General features: G+C 43.8%; 1 protein-coding gene across 1 annotated transcript in view; it reads left to right on the top strand.

Moving 5' to 3' along the window:
- The window catches only part of ARMC9 (armadillo repeat containing 9), a 115,487-nt gene extending 95,390 nt beyond the window's left edge, over positions 1-20,097 (top strand). Inside the window, exons 23-26 of the mRNA XM_065410958.1 lie at positions 4,514-4,638; positions 8,846-8,978; positions 15,227-15,402; positions 20,075-20,097. Of these exons, the coding sequence (XP_065267030.1) occupies positions 4,514-4,638; positions 8,846-8,978; positions 15,227-15,402; positions 20,075-20,097 (457 nt within the window). The remainder of the gene's footprint in view (positions 1-4,513; positions 4,639-8,845; positions 8,979-15,226; positions 15,403-20,074) is intronic.
- Positions 20,098-20,667: the final 570 nt, after the last annotated feature.

The raw sequence follows: 20,667 nt of genomic DNA, 5'->3' as shown, positions 1-20,667 counted from the left end.
TTGAATTTTACTCCAAAATAATGTAACTTGAATATACAAAAAATAAAGCCTACATATTGGAAAGTACATTGCCATTGTCATTCTTTACAGGTTTTTTATCTAAAATACTGGATGTTTGTAAAAGAAAGGGAGGGAAAACTGCAGTCAAAGTCGGGTCCATTGACCAAAGTCATGTACTTGGGATAATGGAATGAAAGTTTACAGAGTCATTTGGCCTAAGCTTGCAGTAAATCCTGTGTGTCCATATTCTCCAGCTGGTTATAGTATTTCTGTGGGTGAGTTCCATGCAGCAGTTGATATACCAGTGGATCTTCCACTTCATAAACCAGAAAATGTAATCTCCTCTAGGGACAATTGCTACCCTCATGTGAAAGCAGAAATTAAGACAGACAAAGATTACAAATGTGATAAATGCGCTAGTTACTTAAAATAATAAGTAAAAGGAATCTGGCGAAAGGGTGATCTGTGACTTCTGGTTGCAGCTCTAGGTGTAGCTGAAGTCAGTGGTAGGATATTATTTTGCAATTGGAAATAAGAGACCTCAGGACCCTAAAGACATGGTATTTATCAAGCTTTCTGTTGTTAAACAAAATAAGTCTTACCTAGTTCATTCTTGAGATGGGATTTCTCCTCTTCATCTCCATTATGGGGGAGGTAGAGGATTTGACATTGTCCTATCACACAACAAGGAACAAGTTTAACCAATTTTTCTTCTTTCAGGTGCATTCAGTCTTGGATTGTACCAAATCCAAGTAGCCATGATACAGGGTTGAGGAGTAGTCTGTCTTGAGGATTTCTCGTATCCATTTCTGTGTGCACTTTTCAAACTGAAAGACTACCAACCATTCCTATTAGGATGGAATATGGTACCTCAAAAACCACTAGATCAACAAGATAGTTAAATAGCTTTTTACTTATTTTATTTAAAAATTAAAAAGAAAAATGTCAAGTTGAAATCTGCACATTTTTAAAAAATGAGTTACCTTCAGTTTCAGGTTCTATATCTGCCTTTAAATTCTCCAGTCAGTTTTTTTTGTTTTTGCTTTCACATCTTTCTATTTCTTAAAATGCTTTTCTTTCCCATTACATGCGGAAGACCCACACAAATAGGGAAACTGACTCTGAATGTGCAAACAGTGAAACTGATTAAACACAAAGAGCTGCCGAATGTACAAAGTAAACAATCAGAGAAATTACAGAGAAAATATTTCATTTATAGTGATCTTCGGTATTACTTGTAAAAATAGGGAGCATTCTCAGACAAGTTGTGATCATTTATTTTAAAGCTGCCCTTACACTCACAAAGTCTGGGGAGTAATATCAGTAGATTGACAAGTTTATACTGAGTTTCTGTATACAGAGAATGGTTTACTGCATTGTGTCCAGTGAGAAAATTACCTTTTGAATAAGCAACAAGAGTATTTGCAGTGTCTATACTGCACCAAACCCAAAGGTCAAAATCACTTCGATATGAGCTAAAGCCTCATTTAATACAAATTATTTTTGTAATATCCATGTGCTACTTGACTATAATATGACTTTTATGTAGTTTCTTTCATACAAACTGTCACAAAATGCTTTATTTGATTAAAACAGTTACAAAGGTAAAATATGAAAGCAGAAAGTAGGGGAAATGGTAAAGACAACATTTATTCTACATGTATTGTATATCTACAAAGACACTAACCAGAACCTTGACAAAATCAGTTTCTAGTTGAGTGAGTAACATTTTCCCCATTTCAGGATATAAAAATTGAGCATGGTATATAAAACAAGCAGTCCCAAGTTCTGACATTGAAAATGTATGTGGGTATCCCAGGGAAGAATTTGGCCTGCAAGGTCCTATTTTTGCCTATATACTATTCTCGGTAAATTTATGAAGAAAATGGCTGAGGTGTGATTATAGAATCTAGTTCCTCTTCACAGCATAAGCGGGGTACAGATTCTAAAGTATATGGTAAAAGAATCTTTCTTCAGAATGGTCTGTTTTTCCATATCCATAAAATTCCAAATCTTAGCAAACCATCTACATATGGCAGGAGAGGAGTGATTCAGTAATAATGTGGGCTGCTCTCAGTAACGCACAGATCTTTTTATTCTTGGTTTTATTGCGCTTCCCCAAAAGAGCTACAGACTTGAATGATGTAATCTGTCGAATGTGCTGCTGAACATGTAACCAAAGCCACTTTGCTATTGGTCAACACCATCAAATGTGTTCAAGGGTTCCCCTTCCCCTGTAATTTCTGCTACCCACAGTAAGCTAGAAAACCTGGAGTTTATGATCATTGTAGCTCTCAAATGCCACAAAGGTGGCTTAGCCTCACTATCCCATTTTATAGATGGGGAAGATGAAGCATGTCAAAGTGAAATGACTTGCCCCAAGGTCATGCAGCAAATCAGTGGCAGAGCTGGGAATAGATCTGAGGTCTCCTGACTCCATTCCACTGCACTCATCTCTAGGTCACAGCAGTTCCCAAGATGAGGTTAAATAACTCATGTCCATTACTCACTTCCACAAAAGTAATACCCCAGAACTGATTCCTTTCTAAAGCTTTCATCAAGGCTTCCCAGGCTTCTCTGCCTGATATTGATTCCACGCCACAGGCTGACTGTGACACAATTTGAATTGTGCCTTGCAGCCTGCTCCTGTCTCACAATGCAACTAAATGACTGATTGCTCAGAAACCCTCTGGGGACAGCCAGCTACAATAGTTGAGGGAACTATTCCTGCCCTGGAATAATGAGGATACAAAGCAGCCTCTGCAGATTGTTTCTTTGCCCCATGTTGCAAAACTTTAAATAATTTCTGTTTGTTTTTGCTGATTTAAAAACGGGGGGAAATTTAAATTTCACTATTTTAGTCAGATGGTAAAACCAGTGTGAACACTATTAAGCGCCAACCAAGTTTAAAATAGGAAAGCAGGCATTAATAGCATGCATGAGAGGTTTGCATTTTACAGTGAAACCCTCTATAGCTAACTTCTGTGTGCAACCAAACAACTAGAGTAGAAAGGCAATAACTAGAAAAGTGGATTTACAGAAGAAAAGGACAAGTTCTAATGGAGTTTATACCCAGCTAACTTATTTTAGCAAATGAAATTGATTACTAGAGGATAAGAACTAATAGGATGCCCTTCTGTGAGCAAAAGCAGTAAAACTGATCAAATTCTAGCAGTCCAGACATGAAGAGAAAGGCTTGAGCTATTTATTTGATTTTAAATCACTTAAGTAAACTAGTGACTGCATTGTATCAAACTGCTGTGGAATATGACAAGTTTTATCCCTTGATGCTTTTCCACATGGGGAATCTCAGGAAAATTAATCCAAATTAACTAAAAGTATAAATTTAAAGTGGATTAAATGGCATTAAACCAGTGTGGACACTCTTACTCAGAATTAGCATGGCGTTCATTCAGTTTACAGCTTGACTACGGGGGGGCACTCAGGAAAATTACTTCCAATTAACTAAAGGTGTGAATTAAAAGCGGATTAGTTAAACTGCATTAAACTCTTATATGGACACTCCCATTCAGAATTAAAGTGGCCTTTGGAAGTGAATTAAACTAAACCAAATTAAGACCATTTAATTCTGAAAGAGAATGTCCATATAGGGACTTGATACGGTTTAACCGATCGTCTTTAATTTTACATGTTTGGTTAATTTGGATTAATTTTCCTGATTGTCCCCATGTAGACAAGCCCTCAGTCTACACTGTAAGGGGATGCTCTAGCCAGGAAATACTGTAGAGCTCTTTTTAAAGACCTCCTACTTTATGAGATCACTCAGGAGGGACAAATTGTTTAATATTCCTCTGTCTGTTCCCTTAGAAACTGATTTAGTGGGCCAATTATTAACCACCTCCTTGGAAAGGCCCTTTTCTAACTAGACGTCTCTTAGCCTGATTTTGCTATGAGTATTCAACAAAACTCTCAACTCAGGGTAACTTCCCTTCTAGCCCCCTACTTTGTCCACCCAACCCACCCTCGGTGCTTCCTCTCACCCCATCTGATTGCCAAGCAATCTTATCCTCTCTCTTCTCTTTCAGCAACTTTTCCCTCCTGACAACCAGCCCTATCCAAGAAGTTCTACAGCTGTTAAGTTAAAATACTGTGTTATGTTTTGATCTTGCATCGTGCGGAACCCCCGTAATATTCAGAAACAAATTTTACACTCCTGAAAAATCTTGATGTGGGAAACCTGGTAGACCCATTGGCCCTGCCTTTGGTGAGGGGGACACTGGTATTTTGTCTCTCCAAACTGTCGCAAGTTGTGGGTTCCTTCCCAAGCTATTTATTACACTAGGAAAAAATGTTAATTTCAAATATATCGAACATCATCTGATTTGAGTAGTACAGTCAAAATGCTATTAAGTTGTGCCCCTGGCACTAGCTTGCAACATAAAATACACTTTTCTGTTTCTTCTGTACCTTTCCAGGAAATTATATGGTAATTCTCATGCAGCTTTTTTAGGCTGTAAATATTTATCACCCTGCATTCTCATTTCTCCTCTAGGCCAGAAAATGATGCCATTTCTTCCCATGGCAGGGACGGCAAATTCCAGTCTATGCATAACTGTCGTCCTCCCACTCGTAGTGGTAGCAGGTCCAGCACTTCCGACTTTTGTATTTCCTCTGCAGGTAAGGATATTCTGAGAATGCTGCTGTTAATTGTTCCTTAACTGGGTCGGACGTTTGGAGACGGGGATGCCTCGTGGTTGGGCTGTGGAGTTCTAAAATATGGTCTGCCGCTGACTTCCTCTTTGGTATGGCATCATTTACAAGCCCCCAGCATAGATTCATAGATTCTAGGACTGGAAGGGACCTCGAGAGGTCATCGAGTCCAGTCCCCTGCCCGCATGGCAGGACCAAATACTGTCTAGACCATCCCTGATAGACATTTATCTAACCTACTCTTAAATATCTCCAGAGATGGAGATTCCACAACCTCCCTAGGCAATTTATTCCAGTGTTTAACCACCCTGACAGTTAGGAACTTTTTCCTAATGTCCAACCTAGACCTCCCTTGCTGCAGTTTAAGCCCATTGCTTCTTGTTTTATCCTTAGAGGCTAAGGTGAACAAGTTTTCTCCCTCCTCCTTATGACACCCTTTTAGATACCTGATCCAAGCAGAGCTGCAACCCAAAGACATAAAGGCCCAAAAATGCAGTATGCAGTGTTGCATCTTGAGCTAGATGAAACTGCGCTCTACAGACTACAGGTCCAAGAAAGCCATGTTCCATCTTGAATCAAATGGAACTGCAGCCCACAGAATCTACAGTTTCCAGCAGGCAATATTACTGTCCTCAAATAAGCCCTTTGCTTGGGCCTAAATGAATTGTCGCTGGGACCTGTCGTCTCCTCTCTATTACCATTGAAGGCAGCTGCAGTCACCTTCACAACTACGCTGAAATGATAAAATGTGGTTGAGGATGGGAACCCATTAAGTTTACAGCTGCAGAGTGAGAGGGACATAAACAGGATAGTAAAAAAGTTTGGGGGGGAGAGGGCAGCATATCCCCCCTCATCTCCTCCCTTGTGGTTACACCTGTACGTCTGTTCCGTATGATTTTAAATTAGCTGTGGCCCTTAGGCCCCTAGCAAGTTGCCAGAGCCACCCTCAGCTGGGCAGCATTTATAGACTCATAGACTTTAAGGTCAGAAGGGACCATTATGATCATCTAGTCCGACCTCCTGCACAATGCAGGCCACAGAATCTCACCCTTCCACTCCTGTAACAAACCCCTAACCTATGTCTGAGCCATTGAAGTCCTCAAATCGTGGTTTAAAGACCTCAAGGTACAGAGAATCCTCCAGCAAGTGACCCGTGCCCCACGCTGCAGAGGAAGGCGAAAAACCTCCAGGGCCTCTGCCAATCTGCCCTGGAGGAAAATTCCTTCCCGACCCCAAATATGGCGATCAGCTAAACCCTGAGCATGTGGGCAAGACTCACCAGCCAGCACCCAGGAAAGAATTCTCTGTAGTAACTCAGATCCCACCCCATCTAACATCCCATCACAGACCATTGGGCATATTTACCTGCTAATAATCAAAGATCAATGAATTGCCAAAATTAGGCTATCCCATCATACCATCCCCTCCATAAACTTATCAAGCTTAGTCTTCAAGGTCCTGTTGTAGAGAACAACAGCATGGAAGGCTCTGCTAGAGATTCTCTCCTTGCAACTTGAATGGAAGCTAACACAAACTCATCCGGGCTTGCTTTTGAGATGGGGAAGGGCATGCAGCTTTCTGATCAGGGTAGTGGGGTCCCAGCCTATTTGCAGGGGTAAGTTCGACAGTGTAAATTAGGCACTAACAGCAAAATGTGCTGGGATCTCAGTTACAGCGTCTTGCAGCTGGCAGTGCAGAATTATTAAAAAGTCACCAACTAAGATGTCTTTGCTTTGCTAAAAAAATATGCTTTGAATCAGTAAAGAAATGGCATATTTTTTTTAAATTTCCGAAAGGAAATGAAAGGGATTTTGAGAAGAGTAACCAAGGTTTCACAGACAAGAATCTGCTTGCATAATGTGCAGAGCTGATATAATAGGTTTAACCCAAGACAAGGGGTACAAGAGGAGCAGATGAAGTTCCAGCTCAAGGCATGCATCTGAGCACTCCGTATATTCTGTCATAATGAGAGGCATGGTCTTCAAGCCTCAGATTTCACAATAGCGCATAGGAACAGAACAAAAACATTCTGCAGAGATCAGCTGGCCAGAAACATTGGCTCAGAACATCAGAGGTTATAAGCTAATAGGAAACCTGCTGACTTGGCAGTTTTCCTATATTGAGGAAAAACCAGTCTTTTAAATATTCGAACTTCGTAAAGGGGATTAAGCAAATCGGACATCAAAGGTGCTACTATTTGCTGATTAAAAATGTCTGGTAGGATGAAACCCTCTATTGGATACTGATTCTGAGAAATAATCCCTCTATTTCTAAGGGACACTTCAGTCCGAAGGAGCCCAAAGTGTCTTGTAAATGGTGTGTTTAGATATTATCTCACCCCTGAAATACAGCCACGTCTGGCGTGGAAATGCAGCAGCCATTCCTTGCCAGTGATGCTATACAGCAGTTTGTTAATAGGGGCATGTTAAACAACAGGAAATTTAGGTAAGAGCAGAATGTAAATGCTATTGTTTAATTTGACACGGACAATGGAATTAATGCCCCTACCCTTGGAAAAAGTGCTATTAACTCTTTAATCATCACAGATAAATATAGCCTTGATACTATGTCTCATCTAAACCAAAATTTACTAGTAGGTTCTATCCAGATTGTGTACATGTGAATGTATTTAATATATAGCTTATCAAGAGGACTACATGAGTTGCAGTATCTCTTTTTGTAGGAGGGGAGGTCACTAAATGGGAACGTGTTACATATATATCTATGCATATATTCTAAGTATAATATACTTTTGCAGGCAAAGTAATACCTTTTTGAATAGCAGAGACGAGGTTCTTTTTAATAGTCATGCAACTAGTCCAGTATTGTTGTCGTAAGGGTTCCCAGTGGTTTGCCTCAGGTGTCATCTTGCAAAATAAATAATTGGTCATCCATTTCTCCCCTGATCTTTGGGATTCAGAAAGGAAAAGGGGATGGAAGAGGTGAGAAGCAAGAAGAGAGAACTTGGTGCTTGATCCAACTCCTATTGAAGTCGGTGGCAAGACACTCATTTAATTCAGTGGAAGTTGGATTGGGTCCTTGGTGCATTCCCATCTGGTTGCAACACTGTGATCCTATGGAAAATTATTACCATGAAAAGGCTGAGCCAAAACCAATATGTAGAATAATCACATGAAACTACAAACCTACAAATTTGAGTGTACAACACACTTCTGTCCCCGCCCCTGTAACACTTTTCCATATGTGTGTGATAAAGATTGTGCTCCCTCTAGAAGCTCTGTTGTCACCCAATAATATTGTTCTGCAGTAGGGCATTTAGTTAGTTAAGTTTTGCCCTTGGTGTACTGGAAACCTGATCAGGTTCGTTTTGGTCGTTTTCCAACTTCATTTTGAACAGCCCAGGGTTGAGGGTGTCATTGGGTTTGATGCAGTGGAGTTCTAAAATGATCAGAAATTGACCAGGAGTGAAGGGCTGGGTGAGACGAAAGCTTCAGATGCACAGTTGGATCAATGTAATCCAGCCTCAGAGTCACAAGGGAGTGCCTGCCCTTGCCCCAACAAACCTTTGCCCACTTTCTGCTCTTCCATACCTGGACCTTCACCCACCTGGGAATCCCTCTCTTTTCTAATTAGGATCTAGCTCGGACCACCACCCTTCCATTTAGCAACATGGTAAGGACAGGATGGCCATGACCCTCTGACACCTGTTTGCAACCTTCAAGCAAAGACCCTGTGATCTCCCCAGGTCTGATCATTGCACTTCTTTCACAGAAGAGACAGTAATAGAAAACTCTCTCCAGCTGGTCTGGTGCTTGTCTGAAAGTGTCCCAGTCTATGTCCTTGTTTCAGAACATGAGAGCAGTACACTTTTATAAGAGCACCAAATGAAAATGCTTTGGGGGCATGTTTTCTAAGTGAGGGAACTTAGCCAACAGTGCCTCCTCACTCCAGTTGGATTCGCATGTCTTAGTCCCCGGTGCCCCTCTCAGAAAACTGACTTGTCCTTTCATGCACAAGTCTGATTTATACATTCTACACTAGTGCTGGGCAGGGGGTGGGCAATCTGGTTTAATGAGCAAATGTCATAACATGATACTGACAGTGGGGTCTTTGAGTGGCTGCTCCTTGTGTGAGGGGAACTCAGACTAACAGCGTTTACTTGTAATTTGTAAAGTGACACCTCTGCCTTGAAACGTTACCTCTTTTCAAACAGCAATTGAAACAGACTCATCTAAGGTATTCTCAGCGGGTCTCAGAACGGATCAACACGTCCCAGCAGTTACTGAAGTCCTGTCTGCCCGATCCACTGATTTTGTCCAGGACAAAGTTAATGGGCAATCATACAGGTATGATTTTAAAGTGCTGAATATCAGGAAACGGGGAAGTACTCCAGTTGGTTACCAGCTAATTCCATATTATTGTGAAGCCAATTGATGTCTGATGTAGTGTGGTGTGACACAGCTGTGATGACACTTGCCAAACAAAATACTCTTACCTCTGCCAGTGGCAGCTATTCAATTTTTAAAAATCTGGGCCAGAACAGAAGAAATCTAAAGCAAACTGATTTCATTAATGAACATCAGCCATAAGCCTCAACACTGTCACCTGCAAAAAAAATCCTGATCGCTTCCTTAGATGACTTACTGTGCAGAAAAACCATTTATTATATCCATCAGGAGCCAGGGCCATTGGGAGCATGACAAGGATTGAGTCCTTGAGTTATCCATTGAGTACTTCTGTGGAAAAATCTGCAGGGCACGAATTGGGCTCCTCAGCCACTTAAAAACCCACCAATGAACCCCCTTGGCAGACATCATCCTCGCATCGAGGGATAGCCAAAGACAGCAGCAGGGCAAGTTCTTCCATCAGTGTGCTCCATCCCTAACCCGAAGAGATCACTACTGCTTGGCCTCTCCGCAAGGGTTTGTCATGGAACTGCAATTGTGATGCTGTTTTGTTGGGTTGGGGATCCTTGTCTACTAGGAACTGGACCCCGAGACCCACTATCTTTTTTTCATAGATTCCCTCAAATAACCATTGGGTGGCAACAACTTTTGCTGCTGCCTGACTTGGGGCAGATTTGAAGCAGTGACTCAGAAGCAAAAGAGCATGGAGTGGATGAGGATAGATGCCGAAGGGGCCGGGTGTGGATGTGTTGGGGAGAGGATATACCAAGCCAGTATCTGGACCCAACTTTCAGAGGTTCTGACGACCTTCAGGTCCCGTGGACTTCAGTTGACGCTGTGGGTACTCACCCTTCTGGGAATTGGGCTCTGTGGCTAGAGCTTTCTGTTTCTCTGTTGCATACATCTCCCTATTATTTCCTTAATTTCTCAGTTACACTGTTCCCATGCTGAGATATGATAAATTATCTGTTGCCAACAAGTTAGCACTTCTGGGACATGTAATGGTCCGATTCTGTTGCCCTGCAGCAGCATTTATATTTCTGAATTGCCCATCTCCATGGTAACTGAGCAAACATTACAAACACGAACAGTACATCAGAAGTATGTGAAAGGAGCCATGTTTCCTCCCCTGTGTCAGACAGAGCCGTCTGTTTCTCAGTCACTCTGGAGTGCAGCTAGCTGCGAACTGGCAGCATCCCCAGCCCATTCTCAGCACAATGTGTACACGCACCCGCGTGCGCACGCTCCAAACTTAACCTCTTCCGGGGATTTGCATTTACTGATAAATACCAAAAAAAAAAAAAAAAAAAAAGAGCAAACCTCTGCCTAAGCTTCCTTCCTTTGCCTCTATGGGATACCTCGCCCCTTTTTATCCTCCTGGGTTGGAGCGAATAGGGCTCACCTTGTCTACTGAGTCACCAGAAATAACTCTCCAGCTCCGTATAGTGGCTTATGACCTGTAATACTGGGGTATCCCTTTCTTCACTGACATACAGCTCTTGTTTTAGAGGAGTCTCTACGTGGAGATGCGAAAGTGCAATCTCACCCATGAGGCAACCCATGTTTGCAGTGATTTGTATGTACAAAAGCAGCCTAAAGTTATGGATATTGGAATGTAGCCATTTGCAAAGCAAACAATGTGCTGGATTTTCTGCATTAGAGGTGCTAAGTCAACATGGTGCTTCTACAGTAGCCAAACATGCCTTTTGTTCCAATGTCTCATTTCCTCCATTGGATAAATACTTAAATGAACTAGTTCCGACAGTGAACAACAAAGTGAATGGACCATTGCTTCCACCTTAGTTTTGCCCACTGTAAGCAATCTTCTCCATGCTACGCATTGGCCGAGGCTTAATGGAAAGTATGTACTGAGGCAAAGCAGAATAGTTTTGTTTCAATGCCAGGGACCCTGGGCCTGATCCCTCTCTCACTCACAGCAATGTAAATCTGGAATAACTCCATTGAAGTCACTGAGGGCTTGGCTACACTTGCGAGTTACAGCTCAATAAAGCAGCCCCGGGCGCCCTAGCTCACTCCCTGTCCACACTGGCAAGGCACGTAGAGCGCTCTGACTCTGCGGCTACAGCGCTGCTGGTACTCCACCTCGGCGAGAGGAATAACATTAGCTGCGCCCCCACTGGAGCGCTGCGGCGCCAGTGTGAACGAGATGTTGCATTACTGCGCTCTGATCAGCCTTCGGAAATGTCCCATAACCCCCTGAAGTCAAGTGGCCACTCTTGTCATTGTTTTGAATCACTGCAGGAATGTGGAAGTGCCCTTTGAAGGCTCCATTTCTGACAGCCGGCTGCTTATCTGCTCTGAGACAAATCAACCATTACTGTGGAATGCTGTGTGTGAGAGAGAGAGAGGGGGGGGGGAGGGGAGGGGGGATCTGCTGCTGTCTGAACTTACAAGACAGCAAAAACCCCACTCTCTCTCCCCCCACATACACACAACACGCTCCCTGTCACACTCCACTCCCCCCCATTTGAAAAGCACGTTGCAGTCACTTGCATGCTGGGATAGCTGCCCATAATGCACCGCTCCCAATGCCGCTGCAAGTGCTGCAAATGTGGCCACGCCAGCGCACTGTCAGCTGTCAGTGTGGACAGACTGCAGCGCTTTCCCTCCTGCGCTCTCCGAAGGCGGGTTTAACTCACAGCGCTCCACATCTGCACGTGTCGCCAGGCCCTGAATTTACATTGGTGTTAAACCAAACTGAGAAATGAATGAAGCCCCCTGACTCTGACAGTTCATGTTGCAATGACTTTATTTCCGTTGCAACCAATTATCATTTTAGCTAATGAATGATGGAGCGACAATTGCCCATTGTACTTTTATTGATCTGAGGCATTCTCATTGTCTGAGTACAAACCTGTTGTGGGTTTAGCCAATCAAAAACTAATTTATGTATAATAAAGTCTGTCTTTATTTAATAGTCTACAGAACACTTGTAAATAAGCTGGCTTTTGACAGGCTGAAGTTGTATTTGTATTTGGTTAAGAGCAAGCGCAGTATTATTTTAATATCTCAGGCCCTTCATTCGGTACCTGCAGAAGAGAGAGAGTTTGGATACCTCCCTAATGTCACGTTTTTAATTATCTAGAAATTCAACTGTGGTTCCTCTGGAGAAAACAAGGCCGTCATTAATCTTCATACATTCAAACCCTATCACATCCAATGATGGATCTTTCTTCTCCAAAAAGCAACAGAGGGTCCTGTGGCACCTTTAAGACTAACAGAAGTATTGGGAGCATAAGCTTTCGTGGGTAAGAACCTCACTTCTTCAGATGCAAGATTCTTGCATCTGAAGAAGTGAGGTTCTTACCCACGAAAGCTTATGCTCCCAATACTTCTGTTAGTCTTAAAGGTGCCACAGGACCCTCTGTTGCTTTTTACAGATTCAGACTAACACGGCTACCCCTCTGATACTTTCTTCTCCAGTTATTTCTTTGGCTTCAGGCTGCTACTGGGAAAGCAAATAGTTTTTTTTCTTCTAAATAAAGATTTAAGTTTTGATGTAATGCTAAGGGGGATGAAAACTCTCCGTGCATGGCAGCAAGTTGTCATAAATAATTCCTCCTATGGGAGACAAGGTGGGCAAGGTAATATCTTTTATTGGACCAGCTTCTGTTGGTGAATGAGACAAGCTTTCTAGCTTACACAGAGCTCTTCATCAGGTCTGGAAAAGGTACTCAGGGAGGGTGTCACAGCTAAATAAAAGGTGGAACAAATTGTTGAGCATAAGTAGTTAACGCACATTGTAAGAGACTATTCAAGGTGAAGTGGCCAGTTACAGGGCGGGCTCCAGGGTTTTGGCCGCCCCAAGCAGCCAAAAAAAAAAAAAAAGCCGCGATCGCGATCTGTGGCGGCAATTCGGTGGAAGGTCCTTTGCTCCAAGCGGGAGTGAGGGACTTGCCGCCGAATAGCTGGACCTGCCGCCCCTCTCCGGAGTGGCCGCCCCAAGCACCTGCTTGGCAAGCTGGTGCTTGGAGCCGGCCCTGGCCAGTTAACACCTCTGGAGTTATAGGACAAAAGAGGAGGTACTGCTAAATATTTTCCCATGACATATTTGTGTCCAGCACCTCTCTAGTTAAACTCTAATTATTTTTGGCTAATTCTGTTTTCATCGAGTTTTGGATATTTGATATTTGATAGGTGGCTGAGGTACAGTGGACATGTGGATACCTAGGGGTCTACTATCAACACTTGCCATATGCTCCATGTATTTTGCCTTCAACATGGGAGATTTTGTACCCTAAGTTTATTCCCTGTCCTCTTGCACTTGTGCCTTTGCAAAGACATGAATTCTGGTTGCTCTGTTTTGCTTTGTCTCTAAGTATGCTTTTTACAGTATAGCTATTTAGGTTCCTATATCTAATCTCCAGGGAGATCCTTAATGGCCATGCAAGGGCTTTTTAACATGCAGAATTTTAGATCTAGACTGTTGTTATTAAGTATGTGGGACTGAGGGATAGGGAAGCTCACTTTCTGCCCAAATGGTGCAAAGCGTGTTTAAGTATTGTTTTTGGTGGTCATTAGCATTTTAATGATTATCTACATTTGTAGATGTACATCTGTAACAAGTACATCATTAGAATATCAAAAACTAAATAAGTTGAAAGCAAGTGATAAAAACTGCAAACAGGAGATGACTGTGAAACTATTTTGTGGACAGTAACATTTAAATCACTTTTGTTGGTTCTAAATCCCTGTGATCTTTTGTAATAGCACCATGGCCTGGAATTTTGTTTTGGCCAATCAGATTCCTCTTTTTGTAAATGCCTTTTCCCTACACTGGATATCATCTGCATGATCTTTTGAAATGATTAGGAAGGTTAATAAAAGAGAGGCAAGTAAACGACTATCTGAGAGAGATCTTGCTACAAAGATGGTTCAGAGCAGACTTTTAACTGACTGATTGGCAAGTCTGTGTGACTGACTGATTAGCAAGTCTTACAGCTAGTGTTTGCAAAAGCAAAATCCCGGACAATTAATGTTAATTAAAAAATAAAAGAAATGTTTGCTAGCGTAGCTCTGCAAAAGGTGAAGCAGCAGCCGGGGACCAGTTAATCATTGCCAACTCTGCAGCATTCCATCCAGAGTGGAAGATTAGATGTCCTCAAATCCTCCTAATCACTCTTCCTATCCGTCACAATGGCTTCTTTTGATGAAGCAAAAGAGGCCCTCCAGCTACCACTTTAATTACCTATTGCTGGTTGGCACTTTTTGGGTCTCTTCTCTTGACTCTAATTTTATTTCCTCCTAAAGGTGATTGTCCTTTTCATGCTGAAATTGTTTCGGTTTGGTCTTTTCTGGTTAGGAAAAGTATGGCTGGCTAGAGTAATAAATTAATATAGACCCAAAAGCAAGAATACTCCATGGATCAACGCTTGGGGCACTGGCCAGGTGCCTCCAGAGTATCCACCAACACTAGTTAGTACCTCCCATTCCCCTCTCAAGAATACTGATCCTGGAAAGAGGGCTAAGAGAGGAGACTTTATCCTTGCATCCTTCTGACTGTCGGAGAATATCTCTGCTTCCACATGACTAAACTCTGAACAGAACTGAACTTAGGGCACAGGGTAGGGCTTTAAGTAAGGGCAGATGTTAAAGAGGCTCACACTACAAAGGAGAAATGCATGGATTACACAACTGAGGGAGAGCCAAGGGAACTTAGCTTGCCATGATCCACATGTGTGAGGGAGACCTGTGAGGTGCCAATGCCTACAAATTCCATTAACCTGAATGGGAGTTGAGAAATCTCAGGATCGACACCTAGATGAGGCGCACAGGAAAAAATAATAGTGCAGTCTTAAACTGATGTGAGAGCCATATATTCAGCGCTTCAATAGCTTTGTAGCACCTCGGGTTCATTGATTCTGTGTTTGTGACCTAAGTAGTATACAATGGAAAACATAAGAGCCACAGAAGGGAATGTGGCTCCTTAATGAGGCGTGTGTTTTCTAAGGTGCAGCTGAGGGGGAACCATGTTCATGTCCATCTGTGACCTCACTAGACTTTGGCCAGTGTGTCTAGCGCTGTGTTGGCGAGGGTGTGCAATGAGATTTGGTTGACTGTAGGTATCCAAATGGCAGTTAGATTTCCCCCATGTTCGGCAGCCTGTTCTGTCCCTTGATATAAAAACATGAGCATGAACATTCTAAATCTTTCCGTCTCTCTTCCAGCAGCGAGTTTTCCTCTGCCTTCACCGGTAAACGTAGGGTCCCGCGCACTCCCGAAGTGCAGAGTCCCAGTCCTCGAAAGGGAAAGATCCCAACCATTGCACCACAGTTCTCACAGTCTGGACCCCAGCAAACAAGCCGGCCCAGCTCTTTGGGATCATCTACAAGAAGCAGGCAGAGTAAGTGAAAAATTCTCACTCTTCAAGTTGTCTGTGTTTAGGGAGGAAAGAAGGAAGCTTTACAGCAGTCTCCGTGAATGTTATGTGCTGTAAATGTTCCAGCAGTATATGACTATGTAGTTATCCACTGCTGGATATACAATCATAGAATTCTATCCTGCTGAGCACGCTGCTCATAATTCAAGACCAGTGGTGGGCGGCCTGCGGGCCGCACGCAGCCTGTCAGGGTAATCTGCTGGCAGGCCGCGAGACAGTCTGCAGGCACGGCCGCCCGCAGCTCCCAATGGCTGTGGTTCGCCATTCCCGGGCCGCCACTTCCCGCAACTCCCATTGGCCGGGAATGGCGAACCGCGGCCACTGGGAGCTGCGGGCGGCCGTGCCTGCGGCTGGTCAATGTAAACGCTGTCTCACAGCCCGCCAGCGGATTACCCTGATGGGCCACGTGCGGGCCGCAGGTTACCCACCACTGTTCAAGACTGTCATGTCAGCATTTAGATCCAACCTCATAAGAACATAAGAACGGCCATATTGGGTCAGACCAAAGGTCCATCTAGCCCAGTATCCTGTCTTCCGACAGTGGCCAATGCCAGGTGCCCCAGAGGGAGTGAACCTAACAGGTAATGATCAAGTGCTCTCTCTCCTGCCATCCATCTCCACCCTCTGACAAACAGAGGCTAGGGACACCATTCCTTACCCATCCTGGCTAATAGCCATTAATAGCCTCCTTTCTGCTTTTGGTATAGAAGGTGGCCCAATTTCAAAGGTGAATCTAAGTTAGTGACACTTAAACCTTCTTCCAGCCCCCAAATTAGACTTCTGGTCTAATCCTTTAGACTTCCTTTGGCTCACACCCACTTTATTTGTAACTTGCGTGGCCAATTAAATGATCACAATGGTCCCGTCTGGCTTTATAATCTATAATCTGTGAATCATTGTTGAATTTGACCTGCTGAGTGTGAGCCTAACAAAGTCTAAGCTGGTGTCACTTGCTTGTCCAGACTCTGGAAGAGAGGAGGAGAGCTAGAAAAGGGGTGTGATGGCCAAGGAAGTGGAAGTGAAAGACACTTCCAGCCTATTGTAATATTCTTAGCCCTTCTGACTCCTCAATGTGTAAGTGCCTCAGCTGACTCCCAAATGCTCACACAGCAGTCAGTGCCTCTCAGCAGATGTAAAGGAGTCCAAGGGCTGTGTCTTCACTAGGAGAAAAGGTGTGTTCTTAACTTGAGTTAGCATCCTCGTGAGGACAAGGCACTTTTTGATTTTCATACGAGTCCGCAGGTTGAGTTAAAGATGGGGGATCCTTCTCTGTGTCTCGACCTGCTAACTCGTGTGAAAACTACAAACTGCCTTGTTAGGATTTTAACTCAAGAACACATCTGTCTTTTGTAATGACAAGGCCTGACATTTTTAGGCACTTTTTTCCAAAACTCAACTATATGCAGGCATATTTTTTTGGAGCCAGCATGAATAAATATGAAAGCACCTGCTAGCTGTGTACTTATTACAAGCATGCGATAATCATCATTGGAATTTGCATTTTTGTAGCACTTACTATCTGAAGATCTCGGAGTGCTTTACAAGCATTAATTAGCTTCACAATGCCCCTAAGCCTCACCCGGTATCAGGTACATAAGTATTATTAACCGCATTTTACAGATGGGGAAACTGAGACCCAGAGGTGAAGTGACTTGGCTGCGGTTACATAGTAAATCGGTGGCAGAGCTGGGACTCTACATAGTGAGTCAGTGGCAGAACCAGGATTAGAACCGAGTTAGTCCCATGTTCACCCCCCCCCCCCCCCCGATCATGCTGCTGGCCAGGTCTGTTAGCTTGACCCCATTGTATTCCTGCTGCACATACCCTCTCTTTAGCTTTGATGTCAGTGCTTGCTGTTTCCTGTAATACGAGCACTGTCTGACTGGATCAATAATGGTGTTAATAGCCAAGAATCCTTCCCCGGTTCCTGTTTCGCTGCCTGTTTAAAGGGAAGCGCTGCTGAAAAAGGGGAAAGAGCAGCATGCACACACACAAGGAAATGCTGTCCACGTGTCCAGCTTCTCCAGGGAGTGTGGAGCTGAGCGTGAATTCGTGCTCCTGGGTGCATGCGTTTTATGAAAGATCTGTCCTGATCGGTCCTCTCTACATCCAGTCTTGTGCTAAGTGCTCAGTGGGGGCTTTGAAGGGAGTTCCGTATCCAGGGAAACAGCGTACAGTGCAGCGTTTATCAAAATCACATTAAACCGAATGTGATCAGCGATTTAAGTCCCTTGTGTTTCTCTAAAGGCTCGGTAAGTGCCTCCACAAGGCCAGACTCCTGGGCTACTGGAACTTTAAGACTTCACCTGGACGTAGCTCTATTAATTCTGCCCTGAGTGTGCATCTTAAAGTTATGTGCACAGTGGATACATCTGATCACATAAACAGGCAGTTCCCTCTCCTGAGTGTTGGAAAGAGGCTCCAGGTTAGGCTTATTGCATCAGTCACAGATTCCCTGGCACTAACTTTGCTATTAATAGGGAACTCTTCGCTGGTCACTGTATTATCTTGTTAGTAATGGCTGAGATTTCTAAGCAGTCTAGGGGCTTTAGACAGGTATCTTTCATAAATATTACTTTCAATATGTTTATCGTTTGTACAGCCTTTTGCATTCACAAAGCACTTCGCAGATATTAATGAATTAACCCTCCCCCCCCCGCACCTCACATGGGTGTTGTGATACAGGCGTGCGTCTTTGTCCCCATTTTACAGAGGGGAAAATTGAGATACATAGGTTAAGGGCCAGATTTTCTGAAGTGTCTGAAGATGCAGGTAGATGTCTACTGGGATTTTACGAAGCACCTAAATATTTAAAAATCTGGTCTTAAATGAGCAACCAAACCCAAGGATGAGGGCCAGACATGCCAAACCCATGGAAAAAAATGCAGAAATTGGGCTTGTTTTTAGCTTAATTGGCTTATAGTTGCTTGTTGGCTAGTTTTTGGCTTGTAGCTTGTTGCTTGTTTGACTTGTTGCTTGTTGCTTCTTTTTTTGACCAGCTTCCGGTAGGGGTGGGCAAGCAGGGGCAAGGGGGGAGAGAGAGTCAGGGGTGCACAGCGGGCCCACCCCAGTCCCAGACTGCACACCGGGGAGATCTAGTCACACAGAGCGTTGGGGTTCTTAGGGATTGGCTTGTTTTGGCCTTGCTTTGAAATGGGATTAGCTTTATTTTCGGCTTATTGTGAATGTCGGGTGCTTATTGACCACGTGGAAGTTAGCAACTGTGATGAGGGCATGGGAGTGCCTGACTCCCAGTTCTCTGCTCAGACCTCTAGGCCTGTTCATTTTTGCATGCTCAGAGGGACTATAGCCCCCCCACACACACACCTGGGTCAGGCTGATTTGTTTGTCTGTCGCAAGTTTCTGGTGACGTAGATTTTATGAGAGCCAAGCACTGGTCATGATGAGGAGAGAAAGATGATTGTCCGATACAGCTTATAGCCAGTGTAGTCCCACAGACTAGAGTCTCTCGCTTGTTGTTAACAGTGTAACTAGTATTTTATAGAAAACAGCAACACATTTCAAGAAATCCAGTTTAGGCTCCATCTACAACAGGAGCTAGGGGTGTGATTCCCAGCTTGGGGGTAGACACTCACTAGTTCTCATTAAGTCCACATGCCCTCAGTCCCCCCAAAAAAGAAACCCATCTAGGCAAATGGTACGTGTACACTAGGAGCTCAGCTAGGGCTGGAGTCCCAGCTTGTGCATCCTCATGCACTAGCTCTCATTGCTAAAAACTGTCGTGTTTGCACAAGCTGGGACTCCTATCCCTAGCTGAGCTCCTAGTGTAGACATCCCCTTTGACTAGATGGGTTTCTCTTTTGGGGTGACTGAGGGTACGTGGACTTAATGTCTTATGTATGCACAGGTAGCATGGGGGTATCTACACCCCTATGGCCAAATTCCACCTTCATTTTGAGCCCTGCATCAGTAGTGAAGTCATTGGGGCTGTGCTGCACAGATGTAACATAAAGCAGAAGTAGGCCCCCTCAGAGTAAAGCCAACAGCTTTGGGGCTTTTACTAGTTTCCCTCTTGGGCAGGCTTTTACAGAGAGGACACGTGGGCTTGCAGTTAAGGCACCAACCTGAGATTCGAGATCTGTGCTCAGTTCCCAGCTCTGCCACAGACACTCTGGGTAAATTATTTAACCTAATCTGTGCTCAGCTCCAACTCTGTAAAATGAGGAGAAGAATCCTTCCTTCCTTCCTTTCTTCCACTGTGTCTGTCTTGGCTATTCTGAGTGTGGATTCCTTGGGACAGGGGCTCTCTGACTATGTATATGTGCTGTACCTGATCTCGGCTGGGACATCTGGATGCTACTGTAATACAAAAAGAAGAAGAAAGGGTTAATTTATCTGTGGAAACACCAGCCCTTAAAACAGCATCCCATTGTCCAGAAATGGTGACAGTAATATTTGGCAAATACGTGGAAGCTCAGATAAAGTGTAAATGCCAGTCATGACTAAACCCATATTTTCAACATTGTAACATTTGTGGTTTAAGTTTCCTTTGTGCATTTTTGCTCTGCTGTTTGTGCTTGTGTCCAGGTTGAACAGGTGTTCCCCACAGGCAGAGGACATCTAATAATCAGTTCTACTTTCAGCTGACAGTCCCTTTCTTACTCCCCTTCTGCAGGCAGCCAGTCCTCCAGGAAGTGAGAGCAGTTCCTTTCTTCAGCAACCACCTTGCTTATCCTTTAAGGACACAGGTAGCATCCTGTAACAAGACTCCTAGCTTCACTGGCAGCAGCCCCAGAGGAGAGTGAGGTTATCAACACTCCACTGCATATGCCTTGCACTGTGATTCAGGGATTATCTGATGGGATGTGTCCCCTATTGGTTAAAACAAGAGACCTTCTCAGGAATCACAATTTGGGTAGCAGCGCCACTCCAGCAGCAGACGAGGACTGGTTGGATAGATGTACACAATCCAATTATTCCTAATAGTTTATTCTGAAGCGACATTGCTGAATAGAATTAAACAGAGTGTGTGGGTGTGGGTGTGGGTGTGTCTTCCTTCCCCCCGCCCCCCGAGAGACTGCCCTGGGGAGAAGGTCCATAGGGCTGATGTAATGAGCTGGCTGAAGTGTACTGTTTACATGTTGTTCACTGGACCAATTTCTGGACCTGCTTTTAAAACTATCCCTTGGTTTATGAGCTGAGGGGATGGAACATCTATGTACAGGGAAACTTCAGCAGCCAAGAAAGGCCATGTGTATGGTTCTGTGC

Source organism: Emys orbicularis, chromosome 9 (assembly GCF_028017835.1).
Source record: "Emys orbicularis isolate rEmyOrb1 chromosome 9, rEmyOrb1.hap1, whole genome shotgun sequence".
NCBI lineage: Eukaryota > Metazoa > Chordata > Testudines > Emydidae > Emys > Emys orbicularis.
The sequence above is the reverse complement of the archived record's forward strand: the minus strand, read 5'-3'. Positions and strand labels throughout refer to the sequence as shown.